Genomic DNA, 19,048 nt, shown 5'->3' on the forward strand with positions numbered 1-19,048 from the left:
CTACGTGTGTGTTCGAGTCGCTGTATGTGTGTACGTCGATTTGCGTGTTTAACTCCATGTGTGTGTATCTGAAGCGAATGTCTGTATGTGTGTGTCTAAGTCCATGTGTGTGTCTTTTTCGCCCGGGCAACGCCGGATATTTCCCACTAGTACTCTTATATAAGCGCACTTCATCTCTCTGTGATGAACGCTGCACTTTCCATCACTTTCATGCAGGGGGGCGCTGCAAACCTACGCGCCCCCTGCATGAACGAAGGAGGAGCAGGGACAGACGTTCGATCTCGTTGGAATCGATCTGCAGACGGCGGTCTTCTGGCACGGCCAGCTCTGTCTCGCCTCATCTCCACCCCGCGAACCCAACCAGGTGAAAGTCCGCATCGAACCGAACCCCAGTAAGGCCATCTACTTAACTAGAGAAAATTCACACGAAATGTCGTTTTCAATTAAGTCTTCCAGATGTAAAATGATATAAGCGTTAATGAAGAAATACAATTATCTAATTCTAAACATAATACAATTCAAAGTTGTTTCATTTTAAAACTTCAAAACGGAGCATCGGGAGCTTGCGTGGATGCGTCGTTCGTGTGCAATTTTGTTCATCACTTTCCTGGCCCAAGGCCGTAAATGGTTGTGAGGGGGCTGCAGGCGGTCAGGCTTGCTTCAACCGATGGTTGTGAACATCCAGACGTTAATCGGCAAGGACCATTTCTTGTCCTAGTTCGCCAACATATGAGACTTCATGCAAATTTCGAATGAGTGTTGTTGTGGAGAATGCATCTACTAGATGTGCTCCTACTTGTAACCGAATACAAACCTGTACCAAAATGCATTTCACATGTGCTCTTAAAATTACCTCCATGTTATGAAGCAGATCAGCAGACACGACAGCTTTCATTTATCGAAACAAAGGAATGTTTTACACAAACTATAACTAGCACAGCATTCTGGGAGTGCGTCATTGATTCAGTGCAAGCCACATGTGGAACCTTATTGGTGTACAGCTAATGTGGGCAGTTATGATGATTAGGCTTAGCTTTGTTGTCTAGGGTCGTATTAAACTGGTCAACACACTTTTTCTGGCATAATGTATTCCAACGTTTTTAATGTAATTTTAGGGTGCTGATTCCAAATCTGGCATCAGTTTTTGTCTATCACATCAGGGTTTTGTCTATCACATCATTGCATTTTCAAAAAAAAACTGCAGAAGAAAAATATTAAATAAATGTGGATATCTACATAAAATGATATTATAAACACACTATCCTAAAAATACAGCACCTCTTCTGAATCATTCAGATGTTCATTGACAAACTTCAGACAGGCATGTATATGTGCTTTCTTGAGCAGGGGGACCTTGCGGGCGCTGCAGGATTTCAATCCTTCACGGCGTAGTGTGTTACCAACTGTTTTCTTGGTGACTATGGTCCCAGCTGCCTTGAGATCATTGACAAGATCCTCCTGTGTAGTTCTGGGCTGATTTCTCACCGTTCTCATGATCATTGCAACTCCACGAGGTGAGATCTTGCATGGGGCCCCAGGCCGAGGGAGATTGACAGTTCTTTTGTGTTTCTTCCATTTGCGAATAATCGCACCAACTGTTGTCACCTTATCGCCAAGCTGCTTGGTGTATGTAGTCTACAATCTTGTCCCTGACATCCTTGGAGAGCTCTTTGGTCTTGGCCATGGTGGAGAGTTTGGAATCTGATTGATTGCTTCTGTGAACAGGTGTCTTTTATACAGGTAACAAGCCGAGATTAGGAGCACCCCCTTTAAGAGTGTGCTCCTAATCTCAGCTTGTTACCTGTGTAATAGAGTTCACGACTCTTGGACGCCGGAGTTGGAGGCACACGGGTTTTATTCACACAGCACGGTTCTGGCATACAACACTAGAGGGGGTGTCGGCCCCCTCACCCGGTTAGCTGGGGATACACGCGCTAGCTACTTCCTAGCCTGCCTCCTAGTCCTCCTCTAATGGGCTAGGGGAGGCTATCTGGCCCGACACTGGTAAGTCAGGCCCGGTACCCTGAGTCCCAGACCAGCGCTGACAAGAGCACCGGCTCTGGATCTCGGGACCACGCCGCTGGCTCGGTCCTGTTCGGCCCTGATAAGGACGGCGAACCAGGGGAGTCCAGGGCTCTAGCTAAGACGTCTTCAGTCTTCACTGGTTAGCTTCACAAGAACCCCGAGCCCTCCGATACATGGGCCCCCCCGGGGTGCCTGGCGCGGACGTCGTAGAGAGCACCTCCCCGTGCACTCACGTAGCCCCGCCCACTGTGTTTGTTTGCCATAAGCTGCCATGCATAACGGGCTCTCTCTCTAACAACCCTACACCTGTATAAAAGACACCTGGGAGCCAGAAATCTTTCTGAGAGGGGGTCAAATACTTATTTCCCTCATTAAAATGCAAATCAATTTATAACATTTTTGACATGCGTTTTTCTAGATTTTGTTGTTATTCTGCCTCTCGCTGTTCAAATAAACCTACCATTAAAACTATAGACTGATTATTTCTTTGTCAGTGGGAAAACGTACAAAATCAGCAGGGGATCAAATACTTTTTTCCCTCACTGTATATGTGCGTGTGGTTTTTGTTCCCTCGATCAATTCTTTGCGTCAGACAGATGCCGGCGATGCGTGTTGGCGTGCGAATGCAGGCGTGTCATACGAACGGCTTCGGAGAGCTCCCTCTCCCACTAGGGGCGTGTTTGCCATTAGCTGCCGTCTCTCTCCGCAGCTGGATGAGCTGCGTTGACACGATGCTTGTCCTTGAAGATGCTCGGTCGCTCTTGTCGCTTGTCTGCTGGCAGCTGCCCTTGCTCGATGGCGCGGCTGGCGCTGTGATGCTGGCTTGGTCGATGTTTGGCGCTTTCCGCCATTTCTCGAGGATGATTGCTGGAATTCTCGTCAGCTCAACTCGAACTGCAGCGGCTCGTGGGAGCGGGCACTCGGGGCAGAATGGCTTTCGAGCGATACTTCTTCAGTCAGCGCTGAATTCGCACTGGGTAGCACATCGCTACTCAGCGAGCCTCGCCACCCTGGTTGATTGCTGGCCCTTCTTCTGTTGCTGGAGTCTTCTCCTGTTGCAAGCTTCTGCTCTCTCGAGGCTTCTGTGTTGGTGGTGTGTATGGTCGAGCCCACGGCGCTCTCGCTGGCGCTGCTTGCCCGCTGGCACTCACTCTCAAAATTTGTGAATTGTATTCGCACAGCTCTTAAACAACTGTGAAAGCTTAGTACAATACAACTTGTCGCAATCCTTGACTTTGCGAGCAACTCAACACATCAGGATGAATGTAGCATAAAACTTTCAGCGATACTCGTCGGCTCATGCTGAACTCAGCTCTTAACAACGCATCGCCCCTTCTCTCTGCGAGACGCGACTCCCATGGTTGATGTCGGTGCCTGCTCCCTCGCAAGCCTCCGTCGCGAGAATACTGCCCCTGCTGCCTCGCGAGACTGAACTGCCGCCCCTGCTCCCTCGCGAGGCTGGGCTCACACGATCCGTGTTCGTGCTAAAAACTGTATAATTCCCTCCCCTCTTTCTCTCTTCTCATAAAGGACCCAAGTTTCCTTTGATGTCACTTTGCTGTGGGGGGGGGGGAGGGTTGTACGTGTCCGTGTGCGTGTTTGTTCTACTTTATTGGGGGTGATAATTTGGTTCCTCAAGCCATCTTTTCATCCGTGGAAAACAGATGCGCAACTGCAATAAAACTCTGCGAGAGCCACTTCCTCCGCTCCGAGTTTATTATTTAATGGCATTTTACGACCTCCATTTGCTTGGTGCTTGTGGGTCGAGTGCTGGTTTTATTCATTTATTTAAAAAATATTGGCCGAATTATTCTTAATATGAATTTTGGAAAAAAGCATATATACACTCCACAACTGAGATGCCATATCAACCATCGCCCCCTACTGACAGGGTCTTGTCCACATGCAGGCCGGTGCAGGGCCACCACCTTGTGCCACACAGGGGCAGCTGCTACTTGGATATGCTCTTCGAGTGTTTGAGACGAGATACGATACAAAACTCAGAGTTGCTGGGGCAATTAACCAAGCACCATATAAATGCAATTATAACATAGTGAATGCTTGGGAGCTTATTGGATCTCGGTCCTGGTTAGAGATCTACCCAACACACAGGTCCAGAAAGACTGACCGCTCTTACCCTGCAGGTTGCACCTAGGAATTGAGTGTTAAACTTCACATTCTCTTCATTAAAGGCCTGTGACAAAGGTTCATCTATTGGAGCGCCATCGTCACTGGCTTACACATCTACCGGGTCTCCATTTGACTTTGTATTATCTCGGAGGAAGTCCACCCACACCTCCACTTCCACAAACTGCTGGGAGTTGCCTCGCTCTGCCTCACAGTCAGAATTCTCCTCCTGCTTCACGTTGCCTCCATCGATGTGAAGGTCACATTTTGGAGTTAAATCTTCAGCTTCACATTTTACCTTCACTTCTTCGCTCTTCACCATCACTTCTTCAAATTTCACCTTCACCTCATATTTCACCTCGACACCTTTAAAAGTGTCCAAGCTGGGATTTTCTTCCGGTTCTTGTTTGATGAGGGATGGGCTCATTATGGCACTTTGACTTTCACAAGCTGATTTCAGACTCCAATCCTTGTGGATCTTCTGATGCTTGCGTGATCTCTGGTGTCTTTGAAGATTTGGTGAAAGTGTAAACGCCTTCTCACACACACTGCACTTGAAGGGTTTCTCTCTCGTGTGTGTTCTCTTGTGTTTTACAAGAGTAGATGACTGTGCAAACGCCTTCCCACACACACTGCACTTGAAGGGTTTCTCTCCTGTGTGAGTTCTCTGGTGCTGTGTCAAATGTTCAGAACGATCCGTGCTGTATGCACACCGGTCGCATTGATGCCTTTTTGCACCGAGCTGCGCCGAGTGCCTTTGCTCCATCAGCCCAATTCTGCAGAGGCAGCGACAGCTGCAGACAGAAAAAGAAGAATATCCACACCATCTACACGTCAGTATCGAGGCACAGAGGAATGCATATACACAGTCACACGTGACTTACACGTCTATACTTATTCATATATTTATGATATAGTAAAAAAAAGTGTCCCAAATTCATCACACGGGCTGTTATGGCACACAATGAGAGGGCAAATGGTCATAAACATGCCTGGAAGCCCTCGTATCTTCAAAATGAACGTTAACCCAAAACTCAGCACACAATTTCAACTGTCTGGCTTCAAAATAAATGTTTATGAAAGCTAAATTCAGCTGACATAGCAAAGGGTGTTGAAAATAATACTATTTGTGTCATGCACAAATGCATAAATTAATGTTCAATCGCAACTTAGAGATGTGAAGCCAGGCACAGATGTCCTTAATTGCTGGGATGAGCAGTTCCGACTTCAGCTGCTGCACGTGTGTGCTGTGATCACTTCCTGACTCCATTCTTACAAAGAGTTCCAGAGGAAAACTAAAATAAACTACTGTTTTGATATAACCTCTGTGCTCAATAGAGTTAATAGACTTTACTGCAAATACAAACTTGACACTGTCACACACTCAGAGGTGGAGCCAGGATTTTCAGGTAGGGGGGGAAACCCCTCCAGCAATGAAAAATTACCGGAGTTGTTAGTAAGTAAGGAGTTGTTAGTGAGAAAGGAGTTGTTAGTAAGAAAGGACTTGTCCCTTGCTTTTCATTCGACGCGTGTGATCGTCATCGCGCTCGCTGAACGTGTTGATGCCTTCAGGAAAGAAAAATAGACTTTTTGGCTTCTCGGAGTTTCAATACAAATCCGTGTGAAGAACGGGTACAACTGCCATCTTAAATATAAAGCAGAACTTACACCTGTTTGTTTGTGTGCAGCAGCAAAAAGTCTCCAACGCTGAGCTCTGGCGTCATGAAATTTTCACAGCTTATGCTGTCTGGAATTTCGAAGCGAACGCCGCGTCATTCCCTTCCCGAGTGGCAAAAATCGACCTGATGTAGCAGTGGGTGCAGGTTGAATTTCCTTGAGGGAAAACATCCGATTTAGGAAAATTGAAGTGTTTCGGCTTCTTTCTTGCAAGCATCAATTTTTTCAGGGTTTTTCAGTGAATTATGAGGGAATATTAAATTAATCCAAGACAAGAATCCAAGTCCCGGGCGAAGCCGGGTAGTGAAGCAAGTTACTAATAAACCCCAATGATCCTATCGGGGGGGCACGTGCCACCCCACCCCCACTGGCTCCACCACTGTCACACACTGGCATGGTTCACAGGTGGTGGTGTGTCCAGACCCACGCCTGGCCATCTTCACCTGCTCAGTATTAATGCTTCCTCACTCCACCAAGTAATTCATTGAGGATCAACCAACACAGCCGAGGCTGCGTGTCTCTCTGTGGTGAGATATTAACTACCTGTCCTGGCATACAGGAAGTCGTGGGTTCGATCCCGACCCTGACGCCTGCTGTATATTTGTAGTTTACGTGTCTCTCTCTCTCTCTCTCCCCGTGGTCGCGTGGATTTCCTTCCCGATCCTCGGGTTACCCCTCCACATGTAGAGAGTGAACACCGCCACGCGTCTAGAGTGAACACCGCCACGCGTCTAGAGTGAACACCGCCACGCATCTAGAGTGAACACCGCCACGCGTCTAGAGTGAACACCGCCACGCGTCTAGAGTGAACACCGCCACGCGTCTAGAGTGAACACCGCCACGCGTCTAGAGTGAACACCACCACGCGTCTAGAGTGAACACCGCCACGCGTCTAGAGTGAACACCACCACGCGTCTAGAGTGAACACCGCCACGTGTCTAGAGTGAACACCGCCACGCGTCTAGAGTGAACACCGCCACGCGTCCAGAGTGAACACGGCCACGCGTCTAGAGTGAACACCGCCACGCGTCTAGAGTGAACACCGCCACGCGTCTAGAGTGAACACCGCCACGTGTCTAGAGTGAACACCGCCACGCGTCTAGAGTGAACACCACCACGCGTCTAGAGTGAACACCGCCACGCGTCTAGAGTGAACACCGCCACGCGTCTAGAGTGAACACCGCCACGTGTCTAGAGTGAACACCGCCACGCGTCCAGAGTGAACACGGCCACGCGTCTAGAGTGAACACCGCCACGCGTCTAGAGTGAACACCACCACGCGTCCAGAGTGAACACCGCCACGCGTCTAGAGTGAACACGGCCACGTGTCTAGAGTGAACACGGCCACGTGTCTAGAGTGAACACCGCCACGCGTCTAGAGTGAACACCGCCACGCGTCTAGAGTGAACACCACCACGTGTCTAGAGTGAACACCGCCACGTGTCTAGAGTGAACACCGCCACGCGTCTAGAGTGAACACCGCCACGCGTCCAGAGTGAACACGGCCACGCGTCTAGAGTGAACACCGCCACGCGTCTAGAGTGAACACCGCCACGCGTCTAGAGTGAACACCGCCACGTGTCTAGAGTGAACACCGCCACGCGTCTAGAGTGAACACCACCACGCGTCTAGAGTGAACACCGCCACGCGTCTAGAGTGAACACCGCCACGCGTCTAGAGTGAACACCGCCACGCGTCTAGAGTGAACACCGCCACGCGTCCAGAGTGAACACGGCCACGCGTCTAGAGTGAACACCGCCACGTGTCTAGAGTGAACACCACCACGCGTCTAGAGTGAACACCGCCACGTGTCTAGAGTGAACACCGCCACGTGTCTAGAGTGAACACCGCCACGTGTCTAGAGTGAACACCGCCACGTGTCTAGAGTGAACACCGCCACGTGTCTAGAGTGAACACCACCACGTGTCTAGAGTGAACACCGCCACGCGTCTAGAGTGAACACGGCCACGTGTCTGGAGTGAACACCGCCACGCGTCTAGAGTGAACATCACCACGCGTCCAGAGTGAACACCGCCACGCGTCTAGAGTGAACACGGCCACGTGTCTAGAGTGAACACGGCCACGTGTCTAGAGTGAACACCGCCACGCGTCTAGAGTGAACACCGCCACGCGTCTAGAGTGAACACCACCACGCGTCTAGAGTGAACACCGCCACGCGTCTAGAGTGAACACCGCCACGCGTCTAGAGTGAACACCACCACGCGTCTAGAGTGAACACCGCCACGTGTCTAGAGTGAACACCACCACGCTGTTGACGAGCCTCACCTTGTTGTTATTGTTGTTGTGGGCAGGTCGCTTCTGGAAACAAGAGCGGTACAGCAGCTCAAGCGGGCGTGGCCTGGTAAAAAATGAAAAAAAACTGTGAATATTTAAAACAAAACAAAGTTACAAAGTAGCGAGCCAGGTGAAGGGAAATTAAAACTTAAGCAAGATACTCTTTGGTTCTTTCGGTAAAGTCACATAGAATAAATAAATACATTATGTAATAGCATACGACGTTTCAACTGCAACACAAGCAATCATCATCAGGTACAAATGAAAGAGAAAAAAAACCTATTAAACTTAGAGTCAGCTAACATAACAGTCAACACCCTACCTGGTTGATAATGTTCTTCCAAAGATTGCTCAATTTGAGAGAGAGACACGGAGACACAGACAGACACATAAGCAGAGAGAGAGACACACAGACACACAGAGAGAGACACACATAGACACACAGAGAGAGACACACAGACACACAGAGAGAGACACACATCGACACACAGAGAGAGATGACACAGAGACACAGAGAGAGAGACACACATCGACACACAGAGAGAGATGACACAGAGACACACAGAGAGAGACACACATAGGCACACAGAGAAACAACGCCTCTGTGTTGAGGCCTTAAATAGAGAGAGGGGGGGGGGGTAGAGAAACTAGCATGTCAATGCAAGGCCGTAGCCATGGAGTCAACATTGGGGGGGACCAAATCTTCCACGGGTCTGGGGTCCCCCCCCCAGAAAAATATCTAAATTAGAAAACTAATTTCCTGCCATTTCCTCCCTAAAATATTTTTAAAAGTTCACTAGCACATGGCATGGACACAATAATGTCTAATAGTGTATTGTAATACCTTTCTTGTTTCATAGTATGCAATGGCAGAGATTAGGGATTCATAAAGTACAACGCAATCCTATAAACAGGAATCTATGCATTGTTATATGAAGACAAGTCCAGATTTCGTGGCCAAGGTTTAGCAAATGGTTGTCTTTATTAACAGAGCATCACAATTATTTACAAATTTTTTTACAGAAACATATTGGGGGGGCATATTTGATTATTATACTTATTATAACATTATATTAATATATATTAATATAATAATTATAACATATTATACTTATTATAACATTATAATTAATAAATATTATAATATATTATACTTATTATAACATGTTATAATGACGGCCTTGTGTCAATGAGAGACTTGGAGGTTTGGTGACTGCACAGAGAGAGAGAGACACTTAATGTAATGCAACACAGAGAGTCGGTCAACACACCAACTAACGTACTCTTAGGTTTTTTCGGTAAAGTCACCACGTAGGTAAAAAATGAAATTAAAATTAATAAAAGTAAAAACAAAATAATAAAATTATAATAAATCACGCCTCACTTGATGCAGAAAATTATAGTCTACATTATAGACTGCCAGTACACTCACCCAGCTTAATAACCAGGCTACAGTCTACATTATAGACTGCCAGTACGTGCACGTGTGTGCACACACGTGCACTTCTGTGTGCACGTGTGCACGTGCGTGCACGTGTGTGCACGTGCGCGCACACATGAGTCAGGTGTGTGTCTTAACCTCCGCCGAACCCCTGAGACTGACTCACCGAACCCCAGGGGTTCGATCGAACCCAGGTTAAGAACCACTGGTCTAAGGCTTACGCATCTCCCGGGTCTCCATTTGACTTTGTATTGTCTCGGAGGAAGTCAACCCACACCTCCACTTCCACAAACTGCTGGGAGTCGCCTCGCTCTGCCTCACAGTCAGAATTCTCCTCCTGCTTCACGTTGTCTCCATCGATGTGAAGGTCCCATTTGGGAGTTGAATTGTCATCTTCACATTTTACCTTCACTTCTTGGCTCTTCACCATCACGTCTTCACATTTCACCTTCACCTCTTCATATTTCACCTCGATTTCTTTAAAAGTGTCCAAGCTGAGATTTTCTTCCGGTTCTTGTTTGATGAGGGATGGGCTCATTGAGGCACTTTGACATTCACAAGCTGATTTCAGACTCCACTCCTTGTGGATCTTCTGATGCTTGTGTGTTCTCTGGTGTCTTTGAAGATTTCGTGAAAGTGTAAACGCCTTCTCACACACACTGCGCTTGAAGGGTTTCTCTCCCGTGTGTGTTCTCTTGTGTGTTACAAGATAAGCTGAACGTGCAAACGCCTTCCCACACACACTGCACTTGAAGGGTTTCTCTCCCGTGTGTGTTCTCTTGTGTCTTACAAGAGCAGATGAATTTGAAAACGCCTTCCCACACACACTGCACTTGAAGGGTTTCTCTCCCGTGTGTGTTCTCTTGTGTCTTACAAGAGCAGATGAATCTGAAAACGTCTTCCCACATACACTGCACTTGAAGGGTTTCTCTCCCGTGTGTGTTCTCTTGTGTCTTACAAGAGAAGATGAATCTGAAAACGTCTTCCCACACACACTGCACTTGAAGGGTTTCTCTCCCGTGTGTGTTCTCTGGTGTGCTACAAGAGCAGATGAACGTGCAAACACCTTCCCACACACACTGCACTTGAAGGGTTTCTCTCCCGTGTGTGTTTTCTGGTGTATTACAAGAGTAGATGAACGTGCAAACGCCTTCCCACATACACTGCACTTGAAGGGTTTCTCTCCCGTGTGTGTTCTCTGGTGTTTTACAAGAGTAGATGAATGTGCAAACGCCTTCCCACACACATTGCACTTGAAGGGTTTCTCTCCCGTGTGAGTTCTCTGGTGCTGTGTCAAATGTGCAGGACGATCCGTGCTGTATGCACACCGGTCGCATTGATGCCTTTTTGCACCGAGCCGCGCCGAGTGCCTTTGCTCCATCAGCCCAATTCTGCAGAGGCAGCGACAGCTGCAGACAGAAACAAGAGAATATCCACACCATCTACACATCAGTATCGATGCACAGAGGAATGCATATACAGTCACACATGACTTACACATCTATACTTTTTCATATATTCATGATATAGTGAAAAAGTGTTCCAAATTCATCACACGGGCTGTTATGGCACACAATGAGAGGTCAAGTGGTTAGAAACGTGCCTGGAAGCCCTCGTATCTTCAAAATGAACCTTAACCCAAAACTCAGAGCACACAATTTCAGCTGTTTTGCTTCAAAATAAATGTTTATGAAAGCTAAATTCAGCTGACATAGCAAAGGGTGTTTAAAATAATACTATTTGTGTCATGCACAAATGCATAAATTAATGTTCAATCGCAACTTAGAGGTGTGAAGCCAGGCACAGATGTCCTTAATTGCTGGGATGAGCAGTTCCGACTTCAGCTGCTGCACGTGTGTGCTGTGATCACTTCCTGACTCCATTCTTACAAAGAGTTCCAGAGGAAAACTAAAATAAACTACCGTTTTGATATAACCTCTGGGCTCAATAGAGTTAATAGACTTTACTGCAAATACAAACTTGACACTGTCACACACTCAGAGGTGGAGCCAGGATTTTCAGGTAGGGGGGGGAAACCCCTCCAGCAATGAAAAATTACAGGAGTTGTTAGTAAGTAAGGAGTTGTTAGTGAGAAAGGAGTTGTTAGTAAGAAAGGACTTGTCCCTTGCTTTTCATTCGACGCGTGTGATCGTCATCGCGCTCGCTGAACGTGTTGATGCCTTCAGGAAAGAAAAATAGACTTTTGTATTTTGGGGGGGGGGGGGGGAATGACCATGACGTATGTGGCATCAACCCGCATCACACCTGAGCTAAGCGCTCTGCAATGCTTACCCCCCTACCACATGGCTCTTCGCGCGCCGTACTTCTACAGCTGTTCACAGCGTGCCGGGAGATTTTAGGTGGCGCTTCGCTCCTGGCCGATTAAGTCATTGGCTTCTCGGAGTTTCAATCCTAATCCGTGTGAAGAACGGGTACAACTGCCATCTTAAATATAAAGCAGAACTTACACCTGTTTGTTTGTGTGCAGCAGCAAAAACTCTCCAACGCTGAGCTCTGGCGTCATGAAATTTTCACAGCTTATGCTGTCTAGAATGTCTAAGCGAGCGCCGCGTCATTCCCTTCCCGAGTGGCAAAAATCGACCTGACGTAGCAGTGGGTTCAGGTTGAATTTCCTTGAGTGAAAACATCCGATTTAGGTAAATTGAAGTGTTTCGGCTTCCTTCTTGCAAGCATCAATTTTTTCAGGGTTTTTCATTGAATTATGAGGGAATATTAAATTAATCCAAGACAAAAATCCAAGTCCCGGGCAAAGCCAGGTAGTGAAGCTAGTTACTAATAAACCCCAATGATCCTATCGAAATTACGGATTTCTATCGGATCGTTGGGGGGGCACGTGCCACCCCACCCCCACTGGCTCCACCACTCTCACACACTGGCAGCATGGTTCACAGGTGGTGGTGTATCCAGACCCACGCCTGGCCACCTTCACCTGCTCAGTATTAATGCTTCCTCACTCCACCAAGTAATTCATTGAGGATCAACCAACACAGCCGAGGCTGCGTGTCTCTCTGTGGTGAGATGTTAACTACCTGTCCTGGCATACAGGAAGTCGTGGGTTCGATCCCGACCCTGACGCCTGCTGTATATTTGTAGTTTACGTGTCTCTCTCTCTCTCCCCGTGGTCGCGTGGATTTCCTTCCCGATCCCCGGGTTTCCCCTCCACACGTCTATAGTGAACACCGCCACGTGTCTATAGTGAACACCTCCACGTGTCTATAGTGAACACCGCCACGTGTCTATAGTGAACACCTCCACGTGTCTATAGCGAACACCTCCACGTGTCTATAGTGAACACCTCCACGTGTCTATAGCGAACACCGCCACGTGTCTATAGTGAACACCTCCACGTGTCTATAGCGAACACCGCCACGCGTCTATAGTGAACACCTCCACGTGTCTATAGTGAACACCTCCACGTGTCTATAGCGAACACCGCCACGCGTCTATAGTGAACACCTCCACGCGTCTATAGTGAACACCGCCACGCGTCTATAGTGAACACCGCCACGTGTCTATAGCGAACACCGCCACGCGTCTATAGTGAACACCTCCACGCGTCTATAGTGAACACCGCCACGTGTCTATAGTGAACACCGCCACGTGTCTATAGTGAACACCGCCACGTGTCTATAGTGAACACCGCCACGCGTCTATAGCGAACACCTCCACGTGTCTATAGTGAACACCTCCACGTGTCTATAGTGAACACCGCCACGTGTCTATAGCGAACACCGCCACGCGTCTATAGTGAACACCTCCACGTGTCTATAGTGAACACCTCCACGTGTCTATAGTGAACACCTCCACGCGTCTATAGTGAACACCTCCACGCGTCTATAGTGAACACCGCCACGTGTCTATAGTGAACACCGCCACGTGTCTATAGTGAACACCTCCACGCGTCTATAGTGAACACCGCCACGTGTCTATAGTGAACACCTCCACGTGTCTATAGTGAACACCTCCACGCGTCTATAGTGAACACCGCCACGTGTCTATAGTGAACACCTCCACGCGTCTATAGTGAACACCTCCACGCGTCTATAGTGAACACCTCCACGTGTCTATAGTGAACACCTCCACGTGTCTATAGTGAACACCGCCACGCGTCTATAGTGAACACCTCCACGTGTCTATAGTGAACACCTCCACGTGTCTATAGTGAACACCGCCACGCGTCTATAGTGAACACCTCCACGCGTCTATAGTGAACACCTCCACGTGTCTATAGTGAACACCTCCACGTGTCTATAGTGAACACCGCCACGTGTCTATAGCGAACACCGCCACGCGTCTATAGTGAACACCTCCACGTGTCCAGAGTGAACACCGCCACGCGTCTATAGTGAACACCTCCACGTGTCTATAGTGAACACCTCCACGTGTCTATAGTGAACACCTCCACGTGTCTATAGTGAACACCGCCACGCGTCTAGAGTGAACACCTCCACGTGTCTATAGTGAACACCTCCACGTGTCTATAGCGAACACCTCCACGTGTCTATAGTGAACACCTCCACGTGTCTATAGTGAACACCTCCACGTGTCTATAGTGAACACCGCCACGCGTCTATAGTGAACACCTCCACGTGTCCAGAGTGAACACCGCCACGTGTCTATAGTGAACACCTCCACGTGTCTATAGCGAACACCTCCACGTGTCTATAGTGAACACCTCCACGTGTCCAGAGTGAACACCGCCACGTGTCTATAGTGAACACCGCCACGTGTCTATAGTGAACACCTCCACGTGTCTATAGTGAACACCTCCACGTGTCTAGAGTGAACACCGCCACGCGTCTATAGTGAACACCTCCACGTGTCCAGAGTGAACACCGCCACGTGTCTATAGTGAACACCTCCACGTGTCTATAGTGAACACCGCCACGCGTCTATAGTGAACACCTCCACGTGTCCAGAGTGAACACCGCCACGTGTCTATAGTGAACACCTCCACGTGTCTATAGCGAACACCGCCACGCGTCTATAGTGAACACCTCCACGTGTCCAGAGTGAACACCGCCACGCGTCTATAGTGAACACCTCCACGTGTCTATAGTGAACACCGCCACGTGTCCAGAGTGAACACCTCCACGCGTCTATAGTGAACACCGCCACGCGTCTATAGTGAACACCTCCACGCGTCTATAGTGAACACCGCCACGTGTCCAGAGTGAACACCTCCACGCATCTATAGTGAACACCTCCACGTGTCCAGAGTGAACACCTCCACGCGTCTAGAGTGAACACTGCCACGTGTCTATAGTGAACACCGCCACGCGTCTAGAGTGAACACTGCCACGTGTCTATAGTGAACACCTCCACGTGTCCAGAGCGAACACCGCCACGCGTCTAGAGTGAACACCACCACGTGTCCAGAGTGAACACCTCCACGTGTCTATAGTGAACACCACCACGCGTCCAGAGCGAACACCGCCACGTATCTAGAGTGAACACCGCCACGCGTCTAGAGTGAACACCGCCACGCGTCCAGAGTGAACACCACCACGCGTCTAGAGTGAACACCGCCACGCGTCTAGAGCGAACACCGCCACGTATCTAGAGTGAACACCACCTCGCGTCTAGAGCGAACACCGCCACGTGTCTAGAGTGAACACCACCACGCATCTAGAGTGAACACCACCACGCGTCTAGAGCGAACACCGCCACGTGTCTATAGTGAACACCTCCACGTGTCCAGAGTGAACACCTCCACGCGTCCAGAGTGAACACCTCCACGTGTCCAGAGTGAACACCTCCACGTGTCTATAGTGAACACCGCCACGCGTCTAGAGTGAACACCGCCACGTATCTAGAGTGAACACCACCACGCGTCTAGAGCGAACACCGCCACGTGTCTAGAGTGAACACCACCACGCGTCTAGAGTGAACACCACCACGTGTCTAGAGTGAACACCGCCATGTGTCTAGAGCGAACACCGCCACGCGTCTAGAGCGAACACCGCCACGCGTCTAGAGTGAACACCGCCACGCTGTTGACGAGCCTCACCTTGTTGTTATTGTTGTTGTGGGCAGGTCGTTTCTGAACACAAGAGCGGTACAGCAGCTCAAGCGGGCGTGGCCTGGTAAGAAATGAAAAAAAACTGTGAATATTTAAAACAAAACAAGTTACAAAGTAGCGAGCCAGGTGAAGGGAAATTAAAACTTAAGCAAGATACTCTTTCGGTAAAGTCACGTAGGTAAAACATTAAAATGAATGAAAGTAAAATAAAATAAAATATTTTATTTTATTTTATATTATTTTACTTTCATTAATTTTAATGTTTTACCTACGTGACTTTACCGAAACAACCTAAGAATATGAATCATTGCAGTCACGAAAGCTTCAAATCTAGAAGAAACTCTTTGGTTCTTTCGGTAAAGTCACGTAGAATAAATAAATAAAATAATAGCATACGACATTTCGATTGCAACACAAGCAATCATCATCAGGTACAAATGAAAGAGAAAAAAAACCTAGTAAACTTAGAAATGTAGTGCAATACAACACAGAGAGTCGGCTAACATAACAGTCAACAGCCCACCTGGTTGATAACGTTCTTCCAAAGATTGCTCAATTTGAGAGAGAGACACGGAGACACATAGACAGACACATAAGCAGAGAGAGAGAGAGAGAGATGACACATAGACACACAGAGAGAGATGACAGAGAGACACACAGAGACACACAGAGACACACAGAGACACACACAGAAACAACGCCTCTGTGTCGAGGCCTTAAATAGAGAGAGAGGGGGGCAGAGAGAGAGAGGGGGGTAGAGAAAGGGGCAGAGAGATGGGTGGTGGTGGGAATCCGGTTTCAAGTACCACCATCCCTCTCAAAAGAATTCTCTCATCAAAACGCTATACCGCAGAGCCAATGGCATTTCTGACCAACACCACTTGGCCGGTGAATTAAGTCATGTACATCGGGCCCTCAGGATGAACGGATACTCTGACCGCACTATCCGCCAAGCTGTTTCTCCCACCATACAGAAACAGCCACATGAAACTCCAACCAAAACTATCACGTTGCCATACATAGCAGGCGTGACCAAAAAGATCTCCAAAATTCTAAACAAACATAAGATCCAAGTCCGATTCAGTACAGTGCATAATATCCGTTATTTGATTCCATCTGTGAAGGATGTCGTTCCTGACTTACAGTATCCTGGAGTCTACAAATTGAGTTGCATTTGTGGTGATTGCTACATTGGAGAAACGAAACGTCATGTTGCTGATCGTGTCCGCGAGCACAAGTCAGATCTGAAACACGGCAGAACTGATTCTTCGGCCGTTGCCGATCATTGCTACAACTCGGTGGGCTCTCATGAAATTGTCTTTTCCGAGACCAAGGTTCTCTGCAAGCCTCCTGGCTACCATCAAAGGTTTGTGCACGAAGCCATACAAATATACAAACACAGACATAATTTCAACCGTGATGATGGGTACAAACTTAGTAATCATTGGAAAGATGTTATCAACCACGCAAAAAAGATTTAACTACACTTATTTGCCAATCTTATTTGACAGACAACTATTACAGTTTTACCATGTTTAGTGGTGGTATCCCTGCCACAGGTTGAGTCACAAACCGCACCTCTCCACAACAAAGGCTCAGCCTTTGTTATGCAGTCTATTCTTAGTCTTAAGCCTCACCTTACCATATTAATAATGCGCCCCTTGCACCACGATCTTCTCCAACCATTATATAAACGGAGTGGTAGCTACTGCAATCTCTCATTTACTTGATACAGCTGTCGTGGCTGTGACGGTACCACCTGAAGACGGAAGCTTGTGTTGCCTCCGAAACGTCGTGATTTTTTATTTTACTTTTTTACGTGACTTTACCGAAAAAACCTAAGAATAAGCGAGAGAATTGAAGCAAACGCGACCAGGCGAGGGCAGGAGGCAAGGCCCCGCGTTGTAAAGTTCCAAAGTGGACATCGCTTCCATGCTCGCTGCTACTCAATTGACATCCCTACGAGAGAGAGAGCGAGGCGCTACCTCGGTAAACAACAACCACCACAACCACCACAACAACAACCACCACAACAACCACAATCACCACAACCGCGATGAGAATCTTCTTGGTTCTTTCGGTAAAGTCACGTAGAAGGGAAGTAATAAAATAATAAAAATAAAACATAATAAAACAATTCTCACGACGTTTCGGCCACAACGCAAGCAGCCGTCCTCAGGCGAAGAATGAGAACATTATCAAGCTAGGAGCTTATATAGGTGTAGCGAGGAGGAGCGCCTTAACAAAAGAATGTGCATATGAAGAGGAATTTAGCATACCAATGGGCAATGCGTAGGAGGTGGGCGGAGGGGTTTCAAAGTCCCATTATGCCCATGCATTATGCAGGATCAACAGCACCACGGGGGGGCGCAAGGAACAGCGTTAATAAAGGGAAGGAATGTTAATGATATGTAGCTGCATTTAACAAACAACCACGTAGAAAACCAAAGTAAAAACTACATAAAAAACTAAAATATAAACTGATACTTACTATACTCTACAATAAGCTGAGTTACTAACAACAAATAATAAATTACAATTCTACGTCGTAAGAAGTATATAATATACTTCCATCTAAACTTTATTCTCTTAGCATATACAGTACTATATACTGCCATAGATAAACCCAACATTAAATTATATACCGTATTGCTGTAAACCACCCTATACTTTATACATTTTAATATAACACTATGTATTATTCAACTCACCCTAATGTGTATCGAAATGGTTTATTACGTCCATCCAATTATATTACTTCCCTTCTACGTGACTTTACCGAAAGAACCAAGAAGATGAATCCCTGCAGTCACGAAAGCTTTAAATCGCGATGAGAATCTCACCTCGGATTTCAGTGCACGGGCCGAGCGGAAACTTCCCGGTCCCTCGTGACGTCACGCGGCAGCAGGTGACATGACGTCACTTGCGGTGTACGATGACACTCCCCTCCCCACAATGAGCGGCTCGAAACTCGCGACTTCACGAATAAATTATGTTAATGAGCCGCCAGTCACCGGGCGTGGCTTTGCCCAAATAAGGATTGGCACTGGGACAGGTATCGGCAGCGGCTGAGTGGATGTGACGTCACGCTCAAGAGCGCGGTGGTCGGGGGTGAGTGACATGACGTCACTAACGAGGCACCTCCCCCTGGCGTTTGACGCCGATGAGGTCACGCTGAGCGGTGACGTCAGAAGCCATACAAATATACAAACACAGACATACATTCAACCGTGATGATGGGTACAAACTTAGTAATCATTGGAAAGATGTTATCAACCACGCAAAAAAGACTTAATCACAAATTTTTTGGACCATCTTATCTGACAGGCACTATTTTACTGTACTTTACCGAGTGTTAACATCCCCAGTTATTTTAACAGTACTCTCTTCATTGTTCAGCCAGCATTGGTATAAACATGGGCATTTTCGTTCTTTTGTCT

At 47.7% G+C, this 19,048-nt stretch overlaps 1 protein-coding gene and 1 long non-coding RNA gene across 2 annotated transcripts; both read right to left on the reverse strand.

Annotated features, from left to right (window-relative positions):
- Nucleotides 1–4,835: 4,835 nt before the first annotated feature.
- LOC144954653 (uncharacterized) lies at nt 4,836–10,256 on the reverse strand. Its single transcript, XM_078885098.1, has 3 exons — nt 9,787–10,256; nt 8,116–8,188; nt 4,836–4,946 (listed from the first exon to the last, which is right to left on the reverse strand). Exons 1-3 carry the CDS (start codon nt 10,101–10,103, stop codon nt 4,839–4,841), a joined length of 498 nt encoding a protein of 165 aa, XP_078741224.1. The 5' UTR covers nt 10,104–10,256; the 3' UTR covers nt 4,836–4,838.
- A 508-nt stretch (nt 10,257–10,764) lies between these two features.
- Nucleotides 10,765–18,596, reverse strand: LOC144954654 (uncharacterized). Its single transcript, XR_013641308.1, has 3 exons — nt 18,452–18,596; nt 15,597–15,669; nt 10,765–10,974 (listed from the first exon to the last, which is right to left on the reverse strand). It is a non-coding gene; the product is annotated as an uncharacterized LOC144954654 (long non-coding RNA).
- Nucleotides 18,597–19,048: the final 452 nt, after the last annotated feature.

Source organism: Lampetra fluviatilis, unplaced genomic scaffold, assembly GCF_964198595.1.
Source record: "Lampetra fluviatilis unplaced genomic scaffold, kcLamFluv1.1 SCAFFOLD_226, whole genome shotgun sequence".
Lineage (NCBI taxonomy): Eukaryota > Metazoa > Chordata > Hyperoartia > Petromyzontiformes > Petromyzontidae > Lampetra > Lampetra fluviatilis.

Excerpts from the sequence above, each read along its gene's own strand:
- LOC144954653 (XM_078885098.1), bottom strand. The coding sequence starts at position 10,103 with ATGAGCCCATCCCTCATCAAACAAGAACCGGAAGAAAATCTCAGCTTG. Across the intron at positions 8,189-9,786 it reads AATGGAGACCCGGGAGATGC|GCCACGCCCGCTTGAGCTGC; the intron begins GTAAGCCTTAGA and ends ATTTTTTACCAG. Across the intron at positions 4,947-8,115 it reads ACAACAACAATAACAACAAG|CTGTCGCTGCCTCTGCAGAA; the intron begins GTGAGGCTCGTC and ends TTCTGTCTGCAG.